General features: G+C 42.5%; 1 protein-coding gene across 2 annotated transcripts in view; it reads right to left on the bottom strand.

The window, feature by feature from the left end:
* The window catches only part of EPAS1 (endothelial PAS domain protein 1), a 510,313-nt gene that overhangs the window by 49,811 nt on the left and 436,685 nt on the right, over positions 1–23,817 (bottom strand). For both annotated transcript variants that reach the window (XM_073628490.1, XM_073628489.1), the window contains exons 3-5: positions 7,870–8,021; positions 5,091–5,175; positions 482–600 (exon numbers count right to left, since the gene is read on the bottom strand). In XM_073628490.1, the coding sequence (XP_073484591.1) occupies positions 482–600; positions 5,091–5,175; positions 7,870–8,021 (356 nt within the window). The remainder of the gene's footprint in view (positions 1–481; positions 601–5,090; positions 5,176–7,869; positions 8,022–23,817) is intronic.

Here is a 23,817-nt window from a genome sequence, read left to right as displayed (position 1 = left end):
ACTCAATATTGAACCCTACAGACTAAGACTGGGATGCCATTAAAGTTCATGTGCGTGTATGGGCAGGCGTCCCAACACTTTTGGTAATATAGTGTATCTGCAATAAGAGGAACATAGAAAATGCTACCGATAGGATTTTTTAAAAAAATGATTCCGTCAGAAATAATGAAACACCATTTACAATCTGCCTGCTGTTTAATTAAAGTAAAGAGGAAATAATGTTCCAAAAAATGTTGAGCCTTTAGCAGAAAATGAAGCTTGCCTAAAGCAACATCTACAAATCAACTAGCTATGACACACACTGCAATCCCCCGCAGCTCCTTCTATAATTAAAAAAATGAGCTGCGAGGAGCGAGTATCTAAATGAAGAGTGACACTTGGAGTTCTTGCTCAAAAAAAAAAAAATAGCCTGACATTAAAAAGGTTTACTGGTATTTTCTTCCAGAGGGAGTTCAAGGTTAAGTAACAACCATCTGTTTACCTTCCAGGTAGCAGATTTGAGATTCACGGTTCGGCCTCTGTTGGTGACAGTGCATTTCATCCTCATGAAAAAATCCCGTTCTGTACTTGCATCTCTGTTCTTCTTGTTTAGTCCTGCACCTTCGTGTTAAATTAAAACAGGCCATATAAAATTATTATTATAATACAGGATGTATATTGCACAAATAGTTTGAGCAGTACAGTGAAAATTTGAATTTAATCTTGGAAAGTGGATAGAGATGGAGATGGGCTCTTGATTAGGGATGAGCCTATGTTCGGCCGAACCCAGGAGGAAGCTTTTAGCCCTGAGCCAATCAGCTGCACCCCTGGCATTCCATACCCTGCACCTCCATGTACACAAAAGGGTAGGGATGTTCCTGGACACATATGAGGACGATGACATTGACCTAATAAAGCTTCCTTCTGGGTTCAGTGAACATGGGTTCCGACCAATCCCAAGCTCATGCATACACTTTACTCTCCAGCTGCAAGAATCAGAGGATTCTTGCGGCTGGAATGATCGGCGCAGGCAAATAGCAGCGTCTACGGTGGGGATAAAAATGTATTTGATCACCTGAAGATTTTGTAAGTTTGCCCACTTACACAGAAATGAAGGGTCTATTATTTTTTATCACAGGTGTATTTGAAATGAGAGAGACAGAATATCAACCAAAAATCCAGAAAAAAAAAGACGCGATACGAATGTTATAAATGGAGTTGCAGTTCAGTGAGTAAAATAAGTATTTGATCCCCAAGAAAAACATGACTTAGTACTGTGGTGGCAAGACACAGAGGTCAGACGTTTCTTGTAGTTGGTTACCAGGTTTGCACACATCTCAGGAGGGATTTTGGTCCACTCTTCTTTACAGATCTTCTCTAAATACTTAAGGTTTCTTGTCTGCCGCTTGGCAACTCGAAGTTTCAGCTCCCTCCATACATTTTCCATTTTGACCATTATGGTCCATTTGAGAGACTGATATTTCTGTACTGTTCATTTATTTATATATTTTTTTTTCTGTATTTTTAATATCAATCACTGTAGCGCAAACACCTTTATTTCGTTTCTTGTTTATTGTGGTAATATCTCACATTAGTGGTGCTGCTTTTTTTTTTCACACTGAATTATCTTTTCACATGCGCAGTATTATTTTTGTATTTATACATTTTCTATAGGATTAAGGCAGGGGTCTTCAAACTACGGCCCTCCAGTTGTTCAGGAACTACAATTCCCATCATGCCCAGTCATGTCTGTTAATGTCAGAGTTTTGCAATGCCTCATGGGATGTGTAGTTCCGCAACAGCTGGAGGGCCGTAGTTTGAGGATCCCTGGATTAAGGTCTGGAGACTGGCTAAGCCACTACAAGACCTTAATGTGCTTCTTCTTAAACCACTCCTTTGTTGCCTTGGAGGTATCTGTTGGGCCATTGTCATGCTGGAAGACCCATCAAGGACCTTCAGTGTTCTGGCTGAGGGAAGAAGGTTCTCAAGCAAGATTTTAAAATACATGGCCCCATCCACTGGCCCCTCAATGTGGCAAAGTTGGCTTGTACATTTAGCAGAGAAACAGCCCCAAAGCATCATGTTTCCATCTCAGTGCTTCACTGTAGGGCTGGTGTTCTTAGGGTCATAGTCAGCATTTTTCTTCCTCCAAACAGTTGAGTTGCCAAAAAGCTCAATTTTGGTCTCATCTGACCACAGCACTTTCTCCCAATCCTTCTCTGAATCATTTAGAGGTTTATTAGCAAACTTCAGATGGACCTGTACATGTGCCTTCTTAAAGAAGGGGACCTTGATTTCAACACATGGTGGTGTATTGTGTTACACAATGGTTTCTTTGGTGACTGTGGTCCCAACTGCCTTGATATTATTCACAAGCTCCTCCCGTGTAGTTCTGGGTGGATCCCTCACTTTTCTTATGATTATCCTTACCCCATGAGGCAAAACCTTGCATGGAGCTCCAGACCGAGGACCATTGATGGTTATTTTGTATTTCTTCCATTTGCGAAAAATCACTCCAAAAGTTGTCTCCTTATCACCAAGCTTCTTGCTGATGGACTTGTAGCCCATTCCAGCCTTCTGCAGGTCTACAATCTTGTCCCTGATGTCCTTTGACAGCTCTTTGGTCTCACCCATAATGGTGAGGTTTGAATGGAAGAAAGAAATTCTGTGGACAGGTGTCTTTTATACACATAACGAGTTGTTGTTAGGAGCACCTTCTTAAAATTGACAGGACTAATCTGTGTATCACATGAGCGCCTACTGTAGCCAGTCTGTGGGAGACAGAATTATTGTCAATTGGTAGGAGATCAAATATTTATTTTACTCACTGAACTGCAACTCAGTTTGTAACATTTGTATAATGTGTTTTTTTTCTGAATTTTTGGTTGATATTCTGTCTCTATCATTTAAAATACATCTATGATAAAAATTATAGACCCTTCATTTCTTTGTAAGTGGACAAACTTACAAAATCTGCAGGGGGTCAAATAATAAATTTCACCTCTGTATATAAACTAATGACAGGCCGACAGCGGCCATGGCGGTAGACATGTAGCCACACACCATGGGATTACCTGCAGTTAGGGATGGATGTCTGAGCCTGGATGCAGTCAGTTTATATAGGCTGTGCAGCTGCCACGATTCAAATGCATCTTTCATTCCAGCTGCAGGAATTTGCTGATTCTTGCCACTGGAATCCATTGTATGTGGCCAAATGGCCGTGTGAGGGAGGCCTTAGAGTTTGCACACCCCTTGACTTGCAACAAATTATTATATTTGTGCTTGGTTCCAATTAGGATTGTTGCCCAGACTGGCATTTTGGCATGTCAAGCAATTAGCAAAGGGGATGGAAAGAGCACCTCAACACCATCCAAATCCAGAAGAAAAAAAACAAAAAACAGTACTACTCCCAGCATTCTATATATATCCTGCACCTGGTCCTCATAATTGTACTTGGTTGGCAGCAGCGCTCTGACTGGGCGGAGAAGACATACACAGATTTAGACTGGCTGCTGTTCAGTCTTGGTCTGCCATGGCCCAGGACACAAAAGGTTTGATCATAGGAATTCCAGATCCCTCTATGATCAGACAAATCAGATAATTTCACAGCCCAAATTTGGCAATGATGGGTCTATTAGGTCAAAAGCAACTAAATTGGTTAAATGAGGATAGAATTTTAACTATCAACACTTCCTGCCAACTTGGGCTTTTTTGTGTCACAGCTTTGGCTGATTATGCATAAATTACAAAAAAATTACAAAGAAGATTTTTCCATATTAAAGCCCAGTCATACCCTGATCTACTGACTTGTCATAGCAAGCCTGACTGTGATTTACTCTAGATCCAGAGACCAAAGCTGTTAAAAAAAAGTCCACCCTAGCACTAAAATCGAAATCTACATGCCTGATGAAGGGGTCCTGCATGGCTCTGAAACGTCGCTTCTATTTATTTTTTTTATACTATGTGATTAAAATTTTGGACCCAATTTTGGAGATCCTGGTGTGCAGGTGACACTTCCTTCTCACGACTGCAGTCGGTTCTAGCCGTTGGTCATTTCAGCACCCAATTTAAGATACAGCCTTTTGTGCAGGCATGTGTGAGTTGGGAGTATTGCAGGACACCGGGCGCATAAATTACAGCGGTGGGGTGTTTTTTTTTAAACACCTGATTTGAGCCATAGACTCTAATAGGCTTCAAAATAGGGTGGACTCGTGGCACAGAGCATTGTGCTCAGAGCCCACCCAGGTGTGTTAGAAAAGCAAATTAATATTCTACCCGTTTCCCGATTGACTGAAAGGTCAGGCGATCCTATTGGACGGCTAGGAGGAGGGGGATGGCGCTGTGATCTACACAACAGGAGGAGGATGAAATCTGCTAGACACGCTGCCCGCTTCCTAGATGGGGTAAGTGCGGGCCTTTGATTTACTATTGTCCTCTGGGGGGGGTTTGCCACCCCTGCCAGCCGACCGGTGCCGCCCCCCCCCCCAAAAAGGAAAAACCACCAGCCGCCACTGGTGCTGGATTCTGTAGAAATCTTTCCTGCAGGGGTGCCCTGTCCTCTTCCTGCTGCTGAACTTCTGGCGCTCTTGGAGTTAACATTTCCAGGTCTCCAGGCTCAGCTGCAATAAAGATGATCCCCTCCTGCCCACTCCTCCAATCAATGAAAGTTCTTTCACCAATTACCCTGCTTGTAAAACTATCTGAGAATGGAGGAGTGTCTGATAAGTCACATGACTCTCTCCCCCCTTCCACAGAAGAGTTTAAGAACTTTTCTCAGTTGAGGAGAGGGCAGGAAGGGGCATTTATTTCCCCATCAGATCATCTTTAATGCAGCTGGAACCTGGAGACCCAAAGCTGGTAATTCCCACAGTGCCAAAAGTTCAGAAGCAGGAAGAGGACAGGGCAACCCTGCAGTGAAGATCTCTGCAGAATCCAGCAGCCTGCGCATCATAGGACATCCTTCATTACAGGTAAGCAATGTAACTAAAGCTGTAGAGAAACTTTTTTTTTTTATGTGGCTAAACTGCTTCAAGTATTGTTTCATCATATGTTTAGCTTTGCCTTGCCTGGGACTCTGAAAATGTGCAAAATTCAAATGAAAATCAACATACCACATTTCAAACTGAGATTCTCTCTAATCTCATCGTGATCGCAGGGATGGGTGAAGTCGAAGATACTATGTCCTGTTAATTCGACCTACGAAAGAAAATGATTATTCTCTTTAAATATCTATCATCATATCATTGTAGGTGCTTTTAACTCAGACTGATGTATAGATAGATTTCCTATTTTCTGTGTGTTACTCTCTGACTGTCACACTAACATGACAAACAAAGAGATCCATTCCAAAAAATCCAATCAAAGCAATTCTTTTCTTTGCCTTTAGAATTTAAAGAAAAGTATGGCGTTGGTTGGGGGGGGAACATTAATACTCACGTAGTTGGAAGCAGTATCGATCCAGTGATGCATCTGTCCTTTCGTTGGCTCAACACTCTACAACTGAGTGATCAATCACCGCTGATTGCTCAGTTCCCCCCTTCGCTCTGTGCAGAGAGTCAGGACGGTCAGTCATCAGCTCTCTGCTCTGCTCTTCCAGCACTCACTTGAACACAGAGCTGTGCAGCGGTGGGGGGGCTGGCTTAGTCTCCAAGCGGCTCACTGTGAGGCCGAGCCCGCTGCTGGTCCAGGCATCTGGGTGGAACCAGACTGTAAAGTCGGGATCACTCCAGCACCTGGACTGGCTGATTGATGTCAGCTGATTGCAGACTTTAGCCTTCTGTCAGCTGAAAATGGGTCCCAGTAGTGCAGAACTAACTGCACTCCTGTGATCCATAGGAGAAGTAGGGCCAAAAAAAGCATTGGTCATACTTCTACTTTAAATATCTAGCTTGTAAATAACTCATTGGTACATGAAAAAACTCTGTTCAAATCTGCCCTACAAAATCCAGCTATTCCCCCTACTAGCTGCCACCATTTTGCAGCTTATAGAGAAGGTGAAGCCAGGTTGTACATCACATCAATGGCTCATCTTGAAGTAAAAGTCATGTGCCGTGGCTCATTGCATTAGTGAGTGGCCAGGGGAAAGAGGATACAAATGGAGATGAGGACTTCGATCATGACTAGAGAAGAGCTTGGGTTCAGTCTGAAGTCATAACTGGCCGAACCCAGAAAGAAGCTTTTAGCGCCAGGCAAATTAGGTGTGGCCCAAGCATTCCCTACCTCGCACCTGCATGTACACAAAGGGGCAGGGATGCTCCAGACCAGTGGTCATCAACCCTGTCCTCAGGGCTCACTAACAGGCCAGGTTTTATGTATTACCTTGGGGAGATGAAGGCTAGAATACTGCGATCACTGAGCAGCAAATTATATCACCTGTGATGTATTTCAGTTATCTTGCAAACCTGGCCTGTTAGTGGGTCCTGAGGACAGGGATGATGACCACTGCTCCAGACAACACTGACCTAATGTGGCCACATGACCATTTAAGGTCAATGACATTGACCATTGACCTAATAAGCTTCCTTCTTGGTTTAGACCAAACCCAAGCTCAACCTTACTCTTGACCAGGGATGAGCTCAGGCATGTTCAGACAGAACCCACCTGAGCTATCCCACCAGGAATCTGTCAAAGCGGACAGTCAATCATAGGCGGTGGAGGCATTCCCCACCCCGCAATTGCACGTATACACAACCCATGTACAAGCGGCTTCAGGACAGGGCGTGCCTCTGCTCCATATGATTGGCTGTCTGCTTTGAGAGCTTCTTAGTGGGTTAGCTCAAGACTTGCGTCCGAACCCACCTGAGCTTATCCCTGGTTAAAGGTAACGATGAGCTTGGGTTTGGTTTGAACCCATGTTCGGCTGAACCATAGGGGTGCACAGCCTATTGCTTTAGGGTGTGAACCCCAAAGCTTAACTCAAACACACAGGTCTTTCTCTGGACAGTGATTGAATGGGAAGTGCTCTGTGCTGAGCGGCTTCCTGTTCATTTACAAACTGAAGCATAGTAAACAAGGTCTGCTATGTTTCAGTTATGAATGAACACAGTGAGTGAGTGTGCTCTCTGTATTCATTCAGAAAAGGAAGGGGCCAGTAAACGACATATTGATTAGCCCCTTCTCCCACTCTCCATCCTGAAACATCCCCCGCAGCAGCCGGGAGGAGAGGAAAGGAGGGAAGCCAGCAGCACTGTGTGGGGGAGGAGGGGTGCAACATGGGGCAAGCCCGGACAGTAAGGGGAAATGGCACCACACAGAGTGATTAGGCACACCTTGCACACCCCCCTGCACACGCTCACACTGTAACACTGCTGTTTAGTCTACACATTTTGGGAAAAGGAGTCTAAAACAACTGATGTAACAAATTATGACATTATACTGTATAAAATGTGTGTATATTGTATAATTGCAGAGGTAAAATTCAATGTAATCTTAAAGAGGAGCTCCGGCCTCCCCCCAAAAATTTTAAGTCAGCAGCTACAAATACTGTAGATGCTGACTTTTAATACATGCCCCTGGATGTCCTCACCTGAGCTGATTTTTCAGTCGGCCTTGAGCGCAGGCATCTCCACTACGGGAAACCAGCAGTGAAGCCAACTGTGCATTCGTTCTGTGATTGGTCCTGCAGTTTTCTGGGACCTGTAATGTGTCCCAGAAGGCTGCGGGGGAAGGGCGAACATCTGTTGAGGTCGGTGCAGTGATCTGACCAGAAGTTAAGGAGTGGGCACCTGTCAAGATCAGGTACCTGCTCCCCCCCCCCCCCAAAAAAAATTAATAATGTGTCAAATGTAAAGGAGGAGAGGGGGAGATGGAGGAAGAGTGGAACTTCAACGTTTGGGTGAAGTTCAACTTTAAGAACTCTAAAACCTCCATAAATGGCAGCTGGCTGCTCACCTGTGTTAAACCCATGTGCTTGTTGATGTTCTCAGAGATGAAGATCATGTCACCATCCTGAGTGATAACGGTTACGAAGCCCTCCAGAGCTTTAAGATACAAACTGTCAATCTGTTTTTCGGAGTCTGTGTCGAGGTCCCCTTCTGGACAAACTGCAAGATAGAAAAGCAACATTAATGATGGGGTGCACCCTTAAACTGTATGTAAAACAACTATGAACTGACTTGCTTATTTTTGTTCTGTTAAACATACTAATCAGACCTCATGCACATGGGCACCTAGGGCTGCATAACATAAAATCCAGGAGTAATACCCTTCCCGGGAGCCACAAGTGCTGCATGCTGCCACCCATAGAAACTAATGGCTGCATACAGATATACACCCATACATTCATATGGCCATACACCTCTGGATGCGTATAGTCAGGGTTGTACCTTTGCACGCATACACGTATATATGCAAGTGAAGGCCTATATACCCATGTACATCACCCCCTCAACCTCATCCAACCAGAGAATGCCTTGTAGTCAAAAAAAAAAACCCCAGAGTTTACTTCCTCTTTAAGGGCTCATTCGGAAGGGCATTGACCTCCGTCCTGCGTGCTGAGCCGCGGTTTTCTGCGTCTGTCCCGTAGTTGCCCACAGAGGTAGATTCAGGAGCAGTGGCTTTAATGACAACCCTACATGCACAGTATCTGCGTTCAGATGGGCAGCGTTAGCAGTAAAGCGCCGCTAGTTTTGGTGGTGCTTTACAGTCATTTTAGCGGCTATTCGGCCGCTAGCGGGGAGCTTTTAACCCCTGCTAGCAGCCGAAGAAAGGGCTAAAGGCGCCCGTGTAGCGCCGCTGCCGAATCGCTTTGCAGGTGCTTCGGCAGCGGTGCGCAATTATTTCAATGGCAGGGGTGGTGGAGGAGCAGTGTATACACCGCTCCTCTACCGCCCCCCCCCCAAATTTTTTTTTTCGTCCTGCCAGCGCAGCGCCCCATTGTGAAAGCACTCAGGCTTTCACATTGGGGTGGCAGGGGAGGCATTTTCAGGCGCTATTTTTATCCCTTTAGCGCCTGAAAACGCCTCAGTGTGAAAGGGGTCTAACATGGTTTCCTATGGGTCACGTTCTGTAGTGCAAATCTGCAAAATGCAAAAAGCACTAAAAATGCATAGGTGTGAACCAGGCCTTAAATCCTATAGGACTCTTTACACCCCTGCCTTACAGGTGCAGTGCATTTTGAAAAGTCTTGCATGCTGCATCTTTGGTGCGGGTTTGAAAAACACAGCTTCCTGTTAAAAAACAAAACGGAAATCGCCGTAAAATTGCAGTCCAAACACACCGTGATTTGTGTTTTTGGTGCATTTTTGAGTCACATGTTCATTTTTTACAGGTGCAGGCAACCCAAAAACACACAGGAAACGCATCTGTTACACAGCAAAGTCACAGTAAAAACGCATATGCCGTTTTACTGCGATTTTGCTACAGAGCAGTGTGAAAGGGCCCTAACTATTGCATATCTTTACAGCAGAGTAAAAAGGAGAAATAGCGCCCAGAGCTTCTAAAAGAGGAACAGACCAGTTTGCCCTCTAAATGAAGAACAGTAGGTTCTAATCATACTTATCAGACCGAATGTATAAACAAAACTATTTGCTAAACTAAGGGGGAGATTTGCTAAACCTAGTGCACGCAAAATCTGGTGCAGCTGTGCATAGTAACCATTAAGCTTCCAGGTTTTATTGTCAAAGCTTAAGGGTCGGTTCACACTGGGGCGACTTGGGATCCGACTTGTACGCCCTCAAGTCGCCCCAAGTCGCTTTGTATTTAGATTAACATGGTAGGCAATGGGAGCGTCTTAATTGACACTACTGAAGTCGCTCCGACTTCAGAAAAGGTTCCTGTACTACTTCTATCCGACTTGTAGGCGACTTGTACCCATTCAACTCAATGTAAGTCGCCTGCAAGTCGGATCTCTCTGTAAAGTCAAGCGACTTTGCAGAGAAAACCCCTCCCTCCCCCCCTCCCTCCCAGAGAGGTGATTGGCCACAGGCAAAGTCGCCTGTCATGGAGGCGACTTCAAGTCGCCTCGTAATTTGCCGAAGTCGCGCTGAAGTCGCGCTAAAGTCGCGCTGAAGTCGCGCTGAAGTCGCGCTGAAGTCGCGCTGAAGTCGCGCTGAAGCCGCGCTGAAGCCGCGTTGAAGTCGCGGTACAAAGTCGCGCTAAAGTCGTGTTGCCCATGTGTGAACCGACCCTAATAGAACAAGCTTAAGTTAGAAGCTGATTGGTTACTATGCACAGCTGCACCAGATTCTGAGTGCTCCGGTTCTATTAAATCCCCCCCACCATGTGATATTGCTCAATTCTGCTGTAAAAGACGAGACGTGGGCAGAGGACAGATTTCAGCTCCATGTGAATGTTTGCAGCCCGTGGTTGGACTCTGCCTCCTACCAAATCCACTACTTACCCAGAGCTGCTTATGAATGTGACCTTTTCCCCTCCCGCTGTGCTTTTCATTAATTGCTGTTACCAAACTTCAAGGACATGTACAGTTTCCAGAAAAAGATGACAGTTAGCCAGCTGGGGTCATTGCTGCGACCCACAACCTCAACTTCTGCATCCTGCTTCCCATAACACAAAGAGCAGGGCTGTGCTGTATTGAACAAACACTATGGGCAGCACAGGATAACACAGAGCATGCTAACTTACGAGTGAATGTATATTAAAAAAAAAACTGCATAGCAATTCACCCAGTGAAGTACATGTACATTCGTTCTGTGCAAATGGGTCTAAAAAACAAATGTTGTTAGGCCATTTCCTGTGCTGGTCAAATGTTTTTCCTTTTAAAACAAAAAATACTGCATTTGACCACTAGATGGCGCTAAGGATTGTAGAAAAATCCTTTGATACTTAACGCTATCTAGTGGCCAAATGTGGTGTTTTTAAAATCGGTATTAAACTCAAAAGCTAACATTTATAATACTGCAGCTTATTAATTCTTACATGTGGGGGCTGCATTAGTTTTCTGTTTCAGATTTTTTTTTCATCTGGTGATCAGCCCACCAAGTCTGTTATCTTTCAAATAAACAAGCTTTCCTGAAGATTTAGCAGTTAGAGGGATGATATAAACCTTTTAACACAGACAAAGCTGCTTACAATGATCAGCTTTTATTTATCTATGAAAAAACGTTATCCTAACAGGAAAAAAAAAAACTGTTTAGTGTAAATGATTATAAACTGTTAGCTGGAGTTTGGCTTCAGTTAGTTAGTGTATCCAAATCTGCTAGTCCACCTAACACTCCCTTCCCACCAGATTAATAATGCTGTTGTCCAAAGGTGTCTCTGTGCTCCTTCATCCAGAGTGAGGGCCAAATGTGGCATTTTTAAATTAGTTAAGAACATTCGTCCAGCTTGGGAAGTGGCCTAATAACATTTTTTTGCCCCTAAAGCACTAAACAAATGTACACTTTAACTGGGTGAGTTATTATGCAAACTTATCTGTCACTACTTTATTCTATTCTATCTATCTATCTATCTATCTCTCCTTCTCTATCTATCCATCTCTCCATCTCTATCTATCCATCTCTCGTCATCTATATCTCATCATCTACAGTGGATATAAGAAGTCTACACACCCCTGTTAAAATGTCAGGTTTCTGTGATGTAAAAAAATGAGACAAAAATAAATAATTTCAGAACTTTTTCCACCTTTAGCGTGACCTATAAACTGTACAACTTAATTGAAAAACAAACCTTTTAGTGGAAGAAACTAAAAATAAAATAATGTGGTTGCATAAGTGTGCACACCCTCTTATAACTGTGGATGTAGCTGTGTTCAGAATTAAGTAATCACATTCAAACTCATGTGAAATAGGAGTCAGTACACACCTATCATCATTTAAAGTGCCTCTGATTAACCCCAAATAAAGTTCCGCTGTTCTAGTAGGTCTTTCCTGACATTTTCTTAGTCACATCTTACAGCAAAAGCCATTGTTCGCAGAGAGCTTCCAAAGCATCAGAGGGATCTCATTGTTAAGGTATCAGTCAGGAGAAGAGTACAAAAGAATTTCCAAGGCATTAGATATACAATGGAACACAGTGAAGACAGTCATCATCAAATAGAGAAATTAGGGTACAACAGTGACATTACCAAGAACGGGACGTCCCTCTAAAATTGATGAAAAGACGAGAAGAAACCTGGTCAGGGAGGCTGCCAAGAGGCCTACAGCAACATTAAAGGAGCTGCAGGAATATCTGGCAAGTACTGGCTAAGTGGTACATGGAAAACAATCTCCCGTATTCTTTATATGTCTGGGCTGTGGGGTAGAGTGGCAAGATGGAAGCCTTTTCTTACGAAGAAAAACATCCAAGCCCGGCTAAATTTTGCAAAAACACATCTGAAGTCTCCCAAAAGCATGTGGAAAAATGTGTTATGGTCTGATGAAGCCAAGGTTGAACTTTTTGGCCACAGTTCCAAAAGATATGTTTGGAGCAAAAACAGCACTGCACATCACCAAAAGAATACTATACCCACCGTGAAGCATGGAGGTGGCACAGCATCATGCTTTTAGGCTGTTTTTCTTCAGCTGGAACAAGGGCCTTAATCAAAGTAGAGGGAATTATGAACAGTTCCAAATACCAGTCAATATTGGCACAAAACCTTCAGGCTTCTGCTAGAAAACTGAACATGAAGAGGAACTTCATCTTTCAGCATCACAACGACCCAAAGCATACATCCAAATCAACAAAGGAATGGCTTCACCAGAAGAAGATTAACATTTTGGAATGGCCCAGCCAGAGCCCAGACCTGGAACCCCATTGAAAATCTGTGGGGTGATCTGAAGAGGACAGGAGATGCCCTCACAATCTGACAGATTTGGAGTGTTTTTGCAAAGAAGAGTGGGCAAATATTGCCAAGTCAAGATGTGCAACGCAGATAGACTCGTACCCAAAAAGACTGAGTGCTGTAATAAAATCAAAAGGTGCTTCAACAAATTATTAGTGTAAGGGTGTGCACACTTATGCAACCACATTATTTTAGTTTTTTATTTTTACTTCCCTCCACCTAAAATATTTCAGTTTGTTGTTCAGCTGAGTTGTGCAGTTTATAGATCACATTAAAGGTGGGAAAAGTTTTTAAATGATTTCTCTTATAAAATCTGTCTCATTTTTTTACATCACAGAAACCTGACATTTTACCAGGGGTGTGTAGACTTTTTATATCCACTGTATCTATCTATGCAATTGACATTATTCTGTTATCTCTCTTTCTCTCTCTCTTTATCCATCTATATTCTATCTATTTATATCTAGTTTATTCTATTATCTCTTTCTCTCTCTATTTCTTGTTATCTTGCTCTATCTACAAACCTACCTATCTATTTTAATCCCTCTATCTCTATTTATCTGTCCTATTTTATTCTTATCTATCTATCTATCTATCTATCTATCTATCTATCTATCTATCTATCTATCTATCTATCTATCTATCTATCTATCTATCTATCTATCTATCTATCTATCTATCTCTTTTATCTGTTTGTTTCTTTGTTACTTTTGAAGTGTAACATTATTTACAAACAAAATCATATCTGTACATACCTTACTAGGTGCCAAGCCAAGCTTCCTAGTGGTATTATTACTCGTTGTTTTCTGTTTCCCTATTATTCTATCTTGTTATTATAATACAGATAAAAATTGTACAGAATACAAATCACTAGCCATTACATACAATGCCAATATATTCCCCCCAAGCCCCCCCCCCCCCTCTAAAAACGTTCATCCATCTATGCCGATGTTTGGGGAACATTCTTTACAGAGGTCTCGGAGAACAGGAAAGATTTAATGGTGGATTTAATCTAACTGTGCTAAGACAAATACATCTCCATCTACTGTGTATCTTTCCTAGCAACAGCAGTTTATGTCAGGAAGTTTGATATATAAGGCCCTCTAGAAATAAAAATAAAAAAACATGGAATGCAAATTCCCAAATTAGAATTCTAACAACAGTATACGGGAGCAGTTTAAGTCTCTCTATTCTACGCAACACTTAGACTTAAATGTCTTTTAAGCTAAAAATAAATCCAACAAACAAGCTTTCATTAATCTTCAGTGTCAGGATGTACACTCCACGCAGCTTTGCCAACTTTCCAAATATGTGTGCTCGCTACTGTTAAAGGGGAACGACAATGTATTTTGCGGCAAGTATATTTATTGCTACATATAATGGTCATTTTTTTATGTGACTTTCACTCTTTAAATAGCTCGTTGGTTCATATTTTCATACTTGTTTCATACAACATACATCAGTCAACTTCATAGCACATTGCTTTCCATGTACTTTGTATCTTGTAATGTGCCTATTTTATAAATCTTGGCAAAACTATTTCTTTCCAGTACATTTTCAATTGTGTTATACAATGTATAAGATGGAATAAGCAAATGTGGTCAAGAGAACCAATGTCCTACTATCTTGCATAGGTATACACAGGACATGACTGGAGGGGTATCGGTACCAGGGCAATACAGTAAAATATGGAACCTGTTTTCTACTTTTTGGGCAAAACTTTTTTTTTTTTAATGAAGCTTTTTAAAGAAGCCTGCCATTTGTGGTCTAAAACTTAAAAAAAAATGATTTAAAAAAAATGAAATATAGATTATGTTGTGCTAACAGACATAGGCTGGTAGAGTCTAGATAGGTTTTTTTCCTTTTTACATACAATCAGAAACATCCTTAAAGCCACCCAATATTCTGTAGCCATTCCTGTACTATTCTGTTCTTTCTGTAGAGGGCGCTGAAGACCGAGAATAAGAAACTCAAGTGGAAGCCTCACTTTCCATTCATCAATCTTGTGATGCTATTTTTTTTATTGGATTTGAGGCCTGAAATGATCTCTAATTGGACCGTGCCATGACCTACATCCTCTGATGCTTTGATGATTACAAATATCTATTATATGAGCCTGTCATGTGTCCTTGCATGGCTGATTATGTAAAAAATAACCATAAATGACTATCACAAAGCAATCTCTAACTCGTATATATAATAAAAAAAGGCATTTTCTGCTCAAATTTATAGGGCCTATTCAAATCTATGGGTGTGGGTAAAAGCATTTTCTTGTAGTGTTAGGCAAGTGTGTTTTTATTGGGTTTTAAAATTGGTGTTCAGAGTGGATAGAGTTAGCAGCCATTGATCAAGGTTTTCTTTTAATACCGGTTGCCAATGCATCTAAATGCATGATACCAAATGCCATTGACTTCTATTTGTTTTTCTCCAAGCCTGCTGTGTGGTGCGCAAAAACGAAACACTAAAAAGAGAGGAAAAAAAAAGTGCATGTGAACACACACAAATAAGTGCACTTAGGGTGTGCCATATAGTCCCCTCCTGAAGAAAAAGGATCCTTTCCTGACCCCCGGGCAAAAGATTCCTGATGGGGTAAGGCACACCCAGGTCCACCTAGCCAAAAGGCCGGTGGACCCCTGTCCTCATGTTCAGCCAAAGCCAACCAACGAGGTACTGGTTGGTGGGCTCTCCTGAAGAGAGACAGGGGAGGAAAGAACGTAGTGTCCACACATTCTCCCCCTAAGAACAATGGTCTCCAAACTGCCACCCTTTGCTTGCTTGGGGCGCTAATCTCCCCACTGACATTAAGAATGGGGCATAATTCCTGCCACTGACACCAATGATGGGGTACGATTCCTCCCACTGACACCAATGCCGGCACACTATTCCTCCCATTGACACCAATAATGGGGTACTAGTCCTCTCACTGACACCAATAACGGCATACTATTCCTTCCACTGACACCAATAACGGCATACTATTCCTTCCACTGACACCAATAACGGGGAACTCCTCCTCCTACTGACACCAATAACGGGCCACTAATAATGGGGCATTACTCCTCTCATGGTCACTAATGATGGGGCACTATTCCTCCCACTGATACCAATAATGGGGCACTATTTTCCCACTGATACCAAAGATGGGACACTATTACTCCCACTGACACCAATGATGGGGCACTATTCCTCTCCCTGATACCAATGACGGGCACTATTCCTTCCACTGACACCAACGATGGAACACTGATCCTCCGACTGACACCAACAAAGGGGCACTATTCCTTTCAAGGACACCAATGATGGGGCATTGTTACTGACACCAGGACATTTTCCATTCCTACCGGCCATAATCCGGCCCCTCTAAAGTCTGAAGGATAATAAACTTAATGTTTGTTTAGAAAGTTTGGAGACCCCTAGACTTCCGGGGGGTCCTGAAGACCCTACCATCTTGAGTAAAAAAGAAACACATATTGCATTGCCATTGACTTCTATGGGCCTCCCAATGACTAAAGTTTGGACAAAAATGGACATGTTGCTTTTTTTTAAAAACATGCTGAGCTGGAAACAAACTCAAATTTTTATTATGGGCAACCATAAATATGGGCATTATGGGCAACCATTACATTGCATTTTAGCGCATCCAGACATGTGTGAATAGTCCCTAAACGCTTCTTCCTTGCATGCAGTAAAAAGCGAGACTCTGGCTGGTCAGTTAAGACAATACAGACCTTTCCCTTTAATTCCTTCTTGTATACACGAAGCTCTGTGTAATTACTCAAAAAGCTTTATGTATATGTTTTCCTGTTATTCCACAAAAGAAATCCTTTTTTTGGATTAAAAAACCTCAATGTATTACAGCAAAGGTTCCCCAGCTCTCACAGCCCCTTTAAAACCTGGTTCACACTTTTGCTTACAATACATGGTGGCGCTTGACCAGGAGTCAATGGTTATCCGTAAAGACCTACTGTAGCTTATAGTTTGTGGGGAAATACCAGATATCACCAGCAGATGGCACTGTACACATGCCCTGTAATTGCAGTTACCTGTCCCATAAAGTTTGGCTGCTCAGGAGGGAAATACAAACAGGGAATTTCCATCTTTTTTTTCAGGGAAATCCTCTTTTCCCAATTTTCTCAGTTATGTTCGATACTTTACTTTTTACTGCAACCTTCTGTCCCCTCAAAGGTTTTATATTTTGGTCTGCTGTGCAGATAGGAGCAAGTATAGCACAGCTCTGTCTGGAAGGTCATTAGAGCTGAGTTTTCTCTGCTGCAGTTAACTAAAACGTACAGATTCAGTCCCTCCCCCAGCCTGCGACTGGTCAGTGAAAGGAGAAGCAGCAAACTGATGAGCTCCTCTCTCTGCCATTCTGCTCTCTCCTCCTATCAGCATTCTCACTGTTAGCCTACGATCACTGCAGCACAACTGATGGGGTCCTTGTGCTGCTACTTTTCCTTCTCCTAGTTTGAGCTCTGCTGTACAGAGGATTGGAAGAGGCTGATATCAATGTAAATTTAGCTGCTTACATTAGCTGCAATCAAATGTACACTTAATAATCGTTTGATGTTTTTTTTTTTTTTTCCTCTTTTTCAGTCTGCCTGGGCTCCAAGGCTCAACACACACCGGTTACAACATAACAATGCAATCTCTGTATGGTCAACTTTGAATCTACAAAAAAAACTATATATTTTAAGGACCTACTTAAACCATTTATTCTTCATACAATAGGGCAGGCCCTTGTACTACATATCCGTTGGAAGTTCTACAATCAGATTGTAACGTTTGCTTGGCGCTTTATGTCCTGTCCAAGTAATAGGAAATTGAAAATAGAGAATATAAAAATTCCTAAATTCATTTAAAAAAACAGGATGTTTGTACATACCGTAAAATCCTTTTTTTTGTCGTTTATTAAGGGAAACAGGACTCAAGGGACCAAATCGTCCTGTAGGTGGCAGTATAACCCAATGGTATCAAAATAAGTCCTGTGTCCCTTTAAAGGAGAACTAAAGGCAAAAACAGTTTTTAGTTTTGGATAGAGTGGGGAGGGATTAGAACAACAAGTTGTTTTTTTTTTTTTATTGCGGTCTGTGTCTCTCATTATGGAGATTCCTCCTCTCTATTCGTCTTGTTTATCATTGAAATTGAAATTAAAAGAAAATCCCAAATTTTGGGTTGTCCCCAGAAAAGTAATAGAGGGGAAATCTTCAAATGGGGACACTAGTTCTGGTGACCTGCCCCCCCCCCAAGGAATTCCCTTAATTTGCAGAGATTTCCTCTCACTTCCTATTTTGGTTATGGGACAGGAAGTGAAGGTAAAATTTCCCCAATGGGACACAGATGACAAAATAAATAAATAAATAAAAATCTGAAAAGGGTTAGTACCCTCCCTTGGGGCACTTTCACACTGGGGCGTCGGTGGTAAAGCACCGATTTTTTTAGCGGTGCTTAACTGTCGTTTTAGTGGCGCTTTTCGGCCACTAGCGGGGCACTTTTAACTCCCGCTAGCGGCTGATGAAGGGGTTAATAGCATTCGCAAAGGGGCGCTTTAGGAGCGGTGTACACACTGCTGCTAGAGCGCCCCAAAGATGCAGCTTGCAGAGCTTTTTTTTTTTTAACGACCCGCAAGCGCGCCGCTCCAGTGTGAAAACACTCGGGGTTTCACACTGGAGTGACAGGAGAGGCTCTTTGCAGGCGCTATTTGTAGCGCTAAAATGCCTGTAAAGTGCCTCAGTGTGAAAGTAGCCTCTATCTGTCCAAAATGAAAAAAAAAAAAGCTTTGCCTATAGTTCTACTTTAACAACCTCCTGCCCACCGTATTGTTTAACGACGGTGGAAGGGTGGTTCTCTCATTCTGGGATGACATCATATCCCTGGGACATTGCGCATCCCCGCTTCCTGTAAAGAGTCTATGACGTAGGCTCTTTACCCATGTGCAGTAGTGTATTTAGGTTTTGTGCTGCCCTAGGCCTGACTAAACTCGTGCACCCCTTAATTTAAATATGACCCACCCCTTCCTGTCAAGGCCACACCCCTTGCTGTTTAAGACCCGCTTTGCAATTTTCAAGAGGGGAAACTAGTTCTGAGGGCCGGGGGGGGGATGGATTCCCTTAATTTGCATAGATTTCCTCTCACTTCCTGTTTGGCTATGGGGCAGGAAGTGAAAGGAAATCTCCGCAATGGGACAGGGATGGTAAAAAATAAACTGACAGGGGCTATAACCCTCCCTTTATTCTATCCAAAATGAAAAAAAAAGTGTTCCCTATAGTTCTACTTTAGGCACAAATTTCTGATAATTTTATGGAGAGGACTAAGAAGATATAACCATGTCAATGGTGCAGCAGAAAACAGAGCACAGTGAGGAAGGTTTGTGGTCCAGGATGATAGTACAGTCAAAATTAGAAGCAGCGCCCCCTCACAGTTGTGGAATGCCGGCTGCCTGCATATCGGAAGCAGTGCGGCAGTTTTATGGGGGAGCTAGACTAATTTGCCTCTCAGCCCAGTCCGCCCCATAAGACTGGCGCTACACTAACAGTGTACCACAAGCCGATGGGGACTCTTTCCGTGCTGCCCCCCCCCCCCCCCCTGCAAAGTGCTGCCCTAGGCCTGGGCCTTGTCAGCCTAGGCCAGGATACAGCGCTGCCCATGCGATCAGCTGTGTCCAATCACAGCTGATCACACGTAAACAAGGAAATGACGGTTACCGGCTTTCCTTTCCTCACACTGGCAGCGTGTGAGAAGAGAAGAGCCGATCAGCGACCTCCCCTCACAGGAGAGATCTGCACAGATAATTAGGGCACTGATCATCAGTGCAGCCCCAGCAGTGCCCAGCTGTGATGCCAGTCAGTGCTCATCCATACCTCCCAACATTTTGAGATGGGAATGAGGGACACCTACTACCAAATGTATGTAGGCCTAGAACACGCCCCCTGCCACACCCCCTTAAAGGAGAATTAACCAAAAAAAAAGGTTAATGAAATCCACAAGTGCTTTTTTTTTAATACTACTATTCCTTTATATTGGCTTTTAAAATGTACAAATGCAGCAATTTAGAATTTGGATGAAAGGTTTAGCACTGGGAAACACTTTTTGAAAGATAAAAAGTGCATTTTATACAACTATATAGATCAGACCAAAATGAGGAGGAATGAGGGACAGAGGGACATTGTTCCAAATCAGGGACAGTCCCTCCAAATCAGGGACAGTAGGGAGCTATGGTCATCCCTACCGCCTATCAGTGCCGCCTTATCAGCGAAGGGGAAAATCTACTTATTTACAAAATTTTCCAACAGAAACAAGAAATGCAGCAGGGCAGCCTGAAAATGATATGAGGGGTTCTTCTGGAGGTAAAAGGTTGTGTAAGGCTGTTCTAGACGGATCCCACAGCCATTGGTATTTACATAGTTCCAAGCTTGACCTATGTAACTATGTGTAAAATATCCTTACCCAGAATGCTTGTGATAAAGAATTACATACAGTATGTAAAATAAAATGTATAGGTAGAGGGTGAGGCATCTACGGATATTAGTTGTTTTTTTTTTTTTTTTTTTTTAAAGAGTTTCTAAAAGGAGCCACTAAAAAACGTTGTTTCCCTTTAAAAGTCTTCATGGGAAAAGACACGCTGTTTACTTAACTTCTGCTGGCGAGCTGCAGTGATATCACAGGGTCAGCAGTGCATAATGAGGAAGAAAATGCATTATTGCTCAATCCTTCTGCTACCGTGACCAGTTTTAGTGCTTTACAACATGCATAGGAGCTGTCTGCCCTGCGTATCGCTGGAGCCATGACTTTTCACATACCTAGCTTCTCCTTTATGACTTTGTGTCATGGATCGTTGAACCTGCCGAGTCAGGATATAGAAAAACCCATCATAATCCGACAAATATAGAAGCTTGTCATGTTTACTCTCTGTGCATTACTTTGTGTCTTTTATGTTAGCCCAAAGTTTTGTGCAGTTTACTATTGCGTATATGGTGTGCGATTTCTGTGCATCTTAATTTGTATTATGTTATCTCTGAAGAGAGGAGGAAGAAAGTGACCTTTCTGTGCATTATCGTTGCACAAAGCAGGTAAGTATAATATGAATTTTGAATTAAAGTGATGCTAAACAGAGAAGTGTTAATGGCCATAATTCATTCACGTAAATCATATAATCATGGCACTGGATTTTTTTTTTAATCCTCAAAGTATGGTTGTGTGGTCACATGATCTTTTTCTGTTTTTTGGCATCTTCAGAGAAAGATCCTTTTGAAGGGGCTTCTATTACTCTGTCGCTACAGTGAGAGTCTGTGTCTGGCCAGTCCTGATTGGTGTTGTGCCAGTCACATGACTATAAAAAAAAAAAAAATACTTGGCAATAATGCATGTCAATGCACAAAGGAAACGCACGTTGATGCATGACAACACACTTATCGAATGCTACAAAAACAAAAAAAAGAAAGAAAACGCACCCCTAGGCAGGTACATAGATCTTAAAGGGCACTAAGCAGTCTAATCATTGCAAGAAATGCCTGATAAAATCTACATTACAAATATTCATTTATGGCCGTCCTAAAAACCCGCTGCCAAGACACAGATGATCCAAATCTGGTGTCAGGTCGGTTGCAGCTGACCCTCACATACAGTGGGAAAAATAATTACTTGATCCCCTGCAGATTTTGTAAGTTTGCCCCCTTCCAAAAAACGAAGTGTCCATAATTTTTATCATAGGTGTATTTTAAATGATAGCGACAGAATATCAACCAAAAATCCAGAAAAAGACATGATACAAATATTGCAGTTCAGTGAGTAAAATGAGCATTTGATCCCCAAGCAAAACATGACTTGGTAATTGGTGGAGAAACCCTTGTTGGCAACCACAGAGATCAGACGTTTCTTGCCAATCTTGCCTATATTGCAGCTTGGTGGGACTGACTCTCCCAAAACTAATGGGGCGTACACACGGTCAGACTTTCCGGCTACAAAAGTCCGACAGCCCGTCCCACAAACAAACAACGGACTTTTGGCGGACTTGCGGCAGACTTTCTAACGGCTGGACATCCCTACATACGATCACACCAAAGTCCGACAGATTCGTACGTGATGACGTACACCGGACTAAAATAAGGAAGTTGATAGCCAGTAGCCAATAGCTGCCCTAGCGTGGCTTTTGTCCGTCGGACTAGCATACAGACGAGCGGATTTCTGGGTCCGGCGGAGTTACGACGTAAAGATTTGAAGCATGTTCCAAATCTAAAGTCCGTCAGATTTGCGACTGGAAAAGTCCGCTGAAAGTCCGGGGAAGCCCACACACGATCTCCAAATCCTTAAGGTTTCTTGGCTGTCTCTTGGCAACTCAAAGTTTCAGCTCCCTCCATAAATTTTTTATGGGATTAAGGTCTTGGCTAGGCCACTCCATGACCTTAATGTGCTTCTTCTTAAGCCACTCCTTTGTTGCCTTGGCGGTAATTTTTGGGTCATTGTAATTCTGGAAGACCCATCCATAACCCATCTTCAGTGTTCTGGATCAAGGAAGAAGGTTCTCATCCAAGATTTTACAATACATGGCCTCATCCATTGGCCCCTCAATGCAGCAAAGTCAGTCTGTATCTTGAGACCCCTTTCACACTGGGGCATTTTTCAGGCGCTTTTGGGCTAAAAATAGCGCCTGTAAAGCGCCTGAAAAATACCTCCCCTGCATCCCCAGTGTGAAAGCCAGAGTGCTTTCACACTGGGGCGTTGCACTTGCAGGACGTTGGAAAAAGTCCTGCAAGCAGCATTTTTCCGGCGGTGGAGGAGCGTTGTATACACTCCTCCTGCCCACTATAAAAATGGATTGGCACCACTGCCAAAGCGCCTGCAAAGCGCTTCGGCAGCGGCGCTACACGGACGCATTTAACCCTTTATTCGGCCGCTAGCGGGGATTAAAAGCAGCAGCTGAATAGTGCCGCTAAAATGACACTAAAAGTAGCGCATTTTACCGTCAAGGCCCTCCCACCCCAGTGTGAAAGCAGCCTTAGAAGAGAAACAGCCCCAAAGCATAATGTTTCCACCTCCGTGCTTGACTATAGGGGTGGTGTTCTTAGGGTCATAGTCAGTATTTTTTTTCCTTCTTCCTTCATGTTTTGCTTGGGGATCAAATACTTATTTTACTCACTGAACTGCAACTCAATCTATATCATTTGTATCATGTGTTTTTTGTGGATTTCTGGTTGATATTCTATCTCTATGATTTAAAATACACCTATGATAAAAATTATAGACCCTTCATTTCTTTGTAATTGGGCAAACCTGCAAAATATACAGGAGACCAAATAATTATTTTCCACACTGTATGGGTCCTGATCTCTCCAATATTGTTTGTGGAAAAGGAAAATACAATGCTATGAAGTCTCCTCTTTTGTTCCTTAGAGTACAGTAAACAAGTCAAGAGGTTCAATGATTTTTATCTGTTATGTTTGTCAAATAATCTGAAGTAGTGGAGGAAACTATACTAGTTAAAATGGCAAGGAATGAAAAATGTTGTAGGTCGAAGTGAAAAATATTGGCAGAGGAAAGCTTTGAGTGAGCGTCTACATTTTGGCAGAAGATTCTGTTAGATGTTTATGATGAAAAAAGCGCTACTTCAGGCCAGCCCCACCGCCGGTCCGCATGTGTGTCCACCACAGCACACAATGGGCCAAGTGTAGGCCAGCACGTGTTTTTTTATTTTTATTTATATTTTTTTTTTGAGGAGAGGAAGTTAAGGGAAATCTCCCCCATGGGACTGAGAAAGCAAAAAATAGATGTTTGAGAGGGAGAGTGGCCAATAAGAATCCTATTATTTCAGCCTGCGGGGGCGGTTAGAGCGTACCAATTTTTCGATAGCTTAGAGTGATTTGAGCTAGGTTGTTTTATTGTGATTTTATTGTGCTTTTGTTTCTGTTTGGTTTTTTGTTTTGTTTTCTGCTATGCAATTGAGCCTAGGTATGCCCAATAGGCTCTGTTATATACTGTTAACTTCGAAAACTGCAATAAAAATTATTTTCATAAAAAAACAAAAAAAAAAAAACAACAAAAAGAAAGCAAAAAAAAAATAAATACGAAAAAAAAATACTAAAGGAAAAGATAAGCAGTGGCAAATAATATGTGGTATAAATTACTTT

This window comes from Aquarana catesbeiana, linkage group LG04, assembly GCF_042186555.1.
Source record: "Aquarana catesbeiana isolate 2022-GZ linkage group LG04, ASM4218655v1, whole genome shotgun sequence".
NCBI classification, from domain to species: Eukaryota; Metazoa; Chordata; class Amphibia; order Anura; family Ranidae; genus Aquarana; species Aquarana catesbeiana.
The sequence above is the reverse complement of the archived record's forward strand: the minus strand, read 5'-3'. Positions and strand labels throughout refer to the sequence as shown.